This window comes from Trachymyrmex septentrionalis, unplaced genomic scaffold (genome assembly GCF_001594115.1).
Source record: "Trachymyrmex septentrionalis isolate Tsep2-gDNA-1 unplaced genomic scaffold, Tsep1.0 scaffold167, whole genome shotgun sequence".
In the NCBI taxonomy this organism is placed as follows: Eukaryota; Metazoa; Arthropoda; class Insecta; order Hymenoptera; family Formicidae; genus Trachymyrmex; species Trachymyrmex septentrionalis.
The window spans coordinates 4,564-11,909 of NW_017304831.1; the positions used below are offsets into that span (position 1 = coordinate 4,564).

The 7,346-nt window shown below is 30.2% G+C and overlaps 1 protein-coding gene and 1 long non-coding RNA gene across 2 annotated transcripts in view; both read right to left on the reverse strand.

Moving 5' to 3' along the window:
• Positions 1-1,136: 1,136 nt before the first annotated feature.
• LOC108746336 (transcription initiation factor IIE subunit beta) lies at positions 1,137-2,809 on the reverse strand. Its single transcript, XM_018483048.1, has 4 exons — positions 2,607-2,809; positions 1,968-2,226; positions 1,672-1,878; positions 1,137-1,598 (listed from the first exon to the last, which is right to left on the reverse strand). Exons 1-4 carry the CDS (start codon positions 2,666-2,668, stop codon positions 1,284-1,286), a joined length of 843 nt encoding a protein of 280 aa, XP_018338550.1. The 5' UTR covers positions 2,669-2,809; the 3' UTR covers positions 1,137-1,283.
• A 1,477-nt stretch (positions 2,810-4,286) lies between these two features.
• The window catches only part of LOC108746335, a 19,760-nt gene continuing 16,700 nt past the window's right edge, over positions 4,287-7,346 (reverse strand). Inside the window, exons 2-3 of the long non-coding RNA XR_001939165.1 lie at positions 6,625-6,631; positions 4,287-4,369 (exon numbers count right to left, since the gene is read on the reverse strand). This is a non-coding gene — a long non-coding RNA (uncharacterized LOC108746335). The remainder of the gene's footprint in view (positions 4,370-6,624; positions 6,632-7,346) is intronic.

Here is a 7,346-nt window from a genome sequence, read left to right on the forward strand (position 1 = left end):
GGGGTGGTGGAGGGCCTCTACAGGATCAATCTTATTTTTATTTTTTAAATTTTCTTTACAATTTTAAATTAAATGTAGTTTGCTTACAATTAGAAGAGTTGCAACTTTATTCAAATTGCAAATTGCAATATGATAAAGTAGGGCATTGATTGGTCCGCCATGTTTCAGGAATTCCCGTCCTATATTTGAATACTTATATATGTGTTACTTTTAAATTTCAACAATGTAATTAAAATTAGATATTTTAAAGGCATTAACAAATAAATTTCTTACATTTGATGCGTTCGAGAAGCCGCTATTAGCGCTACTTCTGCCATTCTATCTTCGTTGTTTATGAGACAAAGGATAGAATGACACAAATATCGCTATAGCGTTTCTCCGAACGTATCTATTCCATCGGCTTTGAATCGCATGAAAGCTCTACTTTTTTTGCATGTAACGATATAAAGCAGAGTTTTTATCGCTCGTCGCTGATCTCTTATCGTATCATAATGTGCAATAGGCATTAAAGCCGGTATTTATAATCGGTTCTTATTATAAGACCATTTTAAGTAATGTTCTAAAATGCTAATATGGCTTTTTTATTGGTTCATGACATCTTAAGATTGTACTTAAGACGATCTTAAATATAAAATCTGAATACAAGCAGAGAGAAACCTGAATATTAATTTAATAGATTTTAGTTATTTCAGCGATTTGTTTCAGGAGCACCGCAAAAAATGGATATTATAGTTTACATCTACTTCTTCAGAGGGCAGTAATGCGCGGAGGAATTTTGTTGTTATGGGAAAAAGTCCTTCCGTCCTGTCTCAGGTTTCTCTCTGATAATAATTTTATAATTTTTTTTACTGATCCAAATTAAGCAGTCTCTTAGACTTAAAAAAGGCTGATTAGGTGTATAAATAATTCATGTAAGTGTTGCAACTTATATATAATAGTTCTACATTTATTTTGTACTTACAATGTGAGATAATAAGTGTTTTACTTATTTATTAAATGCCTAGAATAAAATATAGCCAATATTGTTAAATAATATAAATAATTTATTTTAATTGTATGGTGCAAAGAAACGTTTGGAATATAAATAACGTTGTGTAGTAGCTAAAGAAAAAAATAATAATATAAATGTGCTCAAAAATGCTTTTACGTTCATAATTCTTTACTTGGAATAATTATTTACAAAATAAATTTAATAATATTCCTATTTACATGGAATTATTCTATAGTTATGTGAACAAGTTTACTTGATACGGTAGGATAATTATAATTTCATTCATTCTTATTTAATCATCGTATGTCTCCAGAACATCTGCTAAATGTTCATTATCTCTTGGTTTCTTAAATTGTTTCCTTCTATTAACGGGTTTCTTTCGTTTGATTGGTGCTGGCTTTTTTAATCCATGATCTTGCATTGATCGAATTCCTTGTTTCTCAAGATATTCATCTATTTTTTGATCATCCATAGCATCTACTGCAACAGCTCGCCATAATTTTTGGAATTCGTCGTCAATGGGGAATTGGGCTGTCTTATCATTATAAAAGATAATTTTTTTCTTATCAAGAGGTCGTGTAATATACAATATCTCGTTTTGTAAATTCTGAAATACATCATAAATATAATATTTCTCAAATTGCAATTAGCGAAGTAAATTTTTACATATTCATACTTACCTTTAAATGTTTATCACAATGCGGTAAACTCTCCTGTATATCTTCTAATAATATACCACCGAGACCTTTTAAGTCGTGTTGTTTTAGAAGTCTCAGTAAAGACTTTTTATCTTTAATTTTATACATAGGTTTAAAGACAAATCTACCATCTGTTACTTCAATCTTAGGATTTTGTATTAAAGCTTCAGTCTGTAGCCATTGTTTGACCTGAAAATATATAAAAAAAAGTAAATAGCTTGCTTCGGTAAGAAATAGAAATATTAAACAAGAATAATAAGAATAAAAGAAGACGATACCTTCGATCCAACATCTAATTGATTTGTTTCATCTAAAATTTCTTCTAATGTTAACGGATGATCATCTCCTTCTTGATGCCTTGCTTTCATGTGTTTTACTATCTTTGCTAATACGCCAAATTTATATTGCGTGCTACCAGCCATGGTTTTATAGTTGACCATATCCAATTTCGGTCCGGTAGATACCGACGACGGTTTAGGTTTCTTCTTCGGTGGTTCATCTTTCGTAGCTTCCTTGTCCTGCTTCCTTTTGTCAACTCTGTAATTGCATTATTAAAGATATATTTTGTATTTTCGTATAAATAATCTAAACATCATGATATATATTAGGTGTTTTCAATTTAATGATAATAGAAATCGATACAAATATTATTCTGTTACTTATTGAATGATAAGAAAGGTAGAATGATATTTGTGTTGACTTGTATCATCAAATAAAGAGCACTCATTATGATTATAGTAAACTACTTAGATTATTATACAAAAACTAATATTAGGTTATGTGCTCAGAGATTCGATAGACACAAAATGAAATATTTACATATAAATGCTAATTATTATTCTTTCTCAAAATTTCGCATTAAACAAAATGTATAACGTATATTGGTAAAGTAATGATAGATAAGAGTAATTACTTACATTGGTGTGGTCAAAGCACGTTTCTTGAAGAGCTCTCGCTCTTTGAGTAAAGCAGGATCCATTGTTATTATAGATTTCAATTTTAGTTATACTACAATTTTTTATTTCATAATTCGCACGTATATTATTGGATCTCGTTACTATCTTATGATAAAATTCAAAACCTAACCTCACACCAGACTTGTACCTGTTCGTACTCTCACGGCTACCACCACAATCTCAGCTTAAGCCGCTTTGGCGCTCTCGTCGCCTAATGGCTCCAATTGCTCTCAATTGCTCCGAACTAAACGCAAGTTACTGCGCATGCATGGCTGATGCATTAAAAATTGTGCATCTATATAGGTTTGTTTTTTTTTAAACTAAACTAAAATACATTTTGTGTGCACTTAAAATGAAATACGTATACGTTTAATATTTGTCGAAAAAACAAAAAGGAAATTTTAGTTCAGTCAGATGCAATAATAAAAAGTAAACCTTGTAACTCCTGTATAAAATCAATTCGTTGTGATATTATATATGTGATTTTTATTACAATCTGGCACAAATTGAACACAATTTCTAATAAATACCAACAGTAACATCATAACTATTGGTTATAGTTTCCCACTTAATATAATTGTTATATAATACGTGTGTTATATTATTACAATTATAATTTATATTATTACAATTATATATTGTAATTGTTGAGTGGAAAATGATAACTAACGTAGCTATGTTTTTGTTATAAATGATGTTTGCTAGGAAATCATCATAACATTAAAATGATTCCAAAAGCCGATATACATTTGCTAACACTGAATATGTAACGTGGACTACAGATTTTCAATATTGGCAGCGTATATCGGAACATGGCCAAAAAATAATTACTAAACATTACTTTTCAGTCAATAACGATTCATTTTATTAACATCATTTTGATATTATCATACTCGTTTTTGCTTGGGGGAAACGGATCACTGGAATTGTTGCTTCAAACGATGTCAAATAATATTTATTACTTTGCAGTTGTATAAAACAAGCACGAATGTAGATATAGTACATATAGAGAAACAAATCATATGTAGTTTAATATGCAGTTATATTTCGTTTTTGTTTGTTTGTTTGTTTGTTTGTTTATTTGTTTGTGGTCTGCGTTTTAAATGCGCTTTTATCGATAAATACGCGCTTTTATTTTAAAAATTCTATAGTATACATAACGTGAACTATATATTAAGTGCACGTTAATATCGTTATAAACGCGTTATGAATACGGGTCATATCATTAATTTAATTCTTTAACTGTGTACTGCAATTTCACATTGCTCGTCTCAGAATTAGAAACAATCGGATATGTTCAATTTTTTCATATCGACAATTGAATGGACATTTTGCCAAATTAAAAGATATTTTTTCAAACGCATATTAAAGTAACTATTTCTATTACTGTTTGTTCCTATATTAGTGTGATTTTGTATTTGAATAAACCTAGTACAAATAAAAAAGAAAAATTATTATTTTTTATTAAACTATTAATGTACACGATGAAGATAATATTCTATTTTTAACTATTAAAATATGGTAAACATTTTCCGAAAGATATGAGAAATTTATGTAAATTCAGTAATATCGCAAGATTTTAAGCTTGTCTCTATCAGTGTGCTCTGTATTGCAGTTGAGAATTATGTTATGACCCAGATAACAAAAAGTGTTTGAAATCGAGTCATAAGACGTTTTATGCGTCTAAAAGATGACTTAAAGACTTCTTATGTCACAATTTTAGACTTTGTATTGTTCGGGGAGTGTACATTGAAATTGTAGTAGAAAGTATAATTAAAATAACAATTTATGCACTCAAACAGTCAGCTTACATCTTACAAAAATATTTTTTTAATATTTATAAAAAGCATTACAAGATATTAACATCTCTTAAATTTAAAAAATATTACAAGAAAAAGAAAGTTGAAAACTGATATTGATTTCAAGGAGACAAAATTAAAAAATTATTAAATACAATATTTAATAATTAATTCCATAATCAGCAAGTTGGCTTATGGACATACATAATAGGAATAGTTATCCTACATGCGCCTTTGCCAATTAAAAGATTGATTCAATTTCATTCCCGCTGAGACATTTTGAAACTCGTTATTAATTTCAATTAATGAGAAACTAATTGAGTTAGAAACTAATTAAACGAGGATTAATTAATTAGCAATCTTCTCTTAGAAACGCTAAGCTAAATAACTGCTCGTGAAGCACTCGCGAATTTAGCGTGACGTATCGACGGCTTTCACGTTGGAAATGTCAAATAAATTCTTGTGCAATCATTGGTCAATGATTCAGAGCGTTTTACGGTCGTTTGTACGCGGGATATATATACTTTGTCTAGGATCCGTGATTCTCGGACGTGTTTCTGCATCTCCGTGACGAAGCGAGCAATGTCGGCACGCGCAGCTCGCCCTATTCCGCACTCGGATTATTATTTTTGCACGTCGAAGGGTACGAAGGAACCTTCGACTTGGACGTGAATCCACGAGATTTATTGCAGATACAGCTGCGAGTAGCAAATTATTTCTGCCGCGAGTAAATCAAGTCGAATGTTGCATCGGAGGTATATACATGGACTCCTATAATCCTATAAACGCAGCACGTTCTTTTATTGTTTCGCGTCGTAAATTTGCAACGTTTACGACACAATTTGTGCGATATTACTCGACAATAATCAAACTACTATTCTTGTAATAAAATAAGGAAAGAAGGACATTTTATTGTTTTAACAATTTTTTTTATAGATGAAATCGGTTAAAGAACTTTTTTGGTAATTTGTGAAACACTATTTGATTTTTAATAGAAAAATTCAACTTTTAGAATCCCTAAATCCTAAAGTAAATTATTGATTCATGACTCTTTGTTAGTAAGCGGATTGACTACATCATTTATATTAAGTACTTCCAGCGCTGATCCCCACTATTAAATCGCAAATATGTAATCGCGCCCTAAGATAATAACGTGATAGCGTCAGAACAAACATTAATGCTTTTTTGTGAAAAGTTTTGACGAACTCTCTCTCTCTCTCTCTCTCTCTCTCTCTCTCTCTCTCTCTCTCTCCTTCAACAACGACTTGCACCTTTTGACACGTTAGCGTGGTCTCGCCGTACTTTGAACTTTTTCAGGAAGGATTTCCATAATTCGCCAGCGCGGACGTATAAAGTTGACCGTCCGACCGCTTAAAACCTCGACGAAGAAAGTTATCCAAGCAACGAGCGAAGACGCGTCGCGCATATATTAGACGGGGACTGTTTGCGACGCTGCGCGCTTTCCGCTAAGTTATACCTTATTCTTATGAATTTCTTGGCAAAGAAAATGTGTGCACGTTTGTTTGTGTGCATTTCTTTCTGTGTATGTTACACGTGTATGTAATATCGGATACTCTTTCCATCAAGACTAAGGCGACATTGAGCCGTTCTTTTGTTACATTGTACATCATATAAAAGCTGTGAAACTTTTTAAGAGATGCATATTTTACGTTTCGCGTAATATGCGAGTGAGTATATGCGCATTTTAACTGTACGTACTTAGAGTGTATATCCAAAAATTGTTTTTTATTTCAAATACGTGTTTGTTAAAGTAATTCTCTATTCTATATAATATCTAGGAAAATCTATTTCTCTCTAAAGTGAATAGAAATGATAGAATAAAATCGCGTAAATGTAATCGCAAAATGTAAATATAAATACGATTTTGGAATTATTTTTTAAAATTTTATTACTGTTTTTTGTAAAATCAAAAAACAGTTCAAAGAACATAAGCTCGTTTTATATAAAATTTAATTTGAGAATCGATTTCAAGTGGAGAGAGTTTGTATCATTCGGAAAGTCTAATATAAAATTCATATAAAACACATTTGTTCTTATAAACAAAAAATATACGTATATAATAAAATATATTTAACATGAATTAATTTTTTACATTCTTTTATACGTATATTTTATACGTATATTCCGCATTCTTTAATAATACCGATTAATGCAATGACTTTTTATCTTTTTAAGAATTGCTCATAGATTTATACATGTATGTATATTCAGTAAAATTGATCGTTAGTTTAAACGACGCCATTTGCAAAGCAAAACTTACGATAATAGAATTTATAATAACATTTATTAAAATTTATTTAAAATGTAAAAAAATAACAAATTCGTATATGTATTTTATGTGCAATGAAATAATAATATCTCTCGCGAAACGTAATGCTCGAACAAATAAATAGTGTCGCCATTCGTTCTGTGTGTCGTGTCGTTATTCCTTTTCGAAATGCGACCGCGATCATATTTTATGAATTAGCCATTATCGGTTTGCCTAATTAATTTCCGCGATTAATATTTTGTACTGAGGCATGCATCGACTATTTATCGAAACGAATACTTCACACGTTTTATTTCTTTAAAATAAAAGTCAAAATTATGAATAGATATTGGAGTTAGAGATCGTCTTTTTATTGAAAATTCCAATAATTATTCTCTTAACAATGTTCGCATTAAATATCTTTCATATTATATTTCTTGTTAAATCAGGCGTATCTTCATCTGAATTAAGAGCACAAAGTGTAATAATCATTAATGAGCGAATAGCTCATGTCTATAATGGCAAAAGCTGATATACGTTGATTATATTGATAATACATCTTGATAATACAGTTTACATTTATAGTATAAAATATATCACACGAGCTGAAAATAAGTAAAAAGCGACATATTT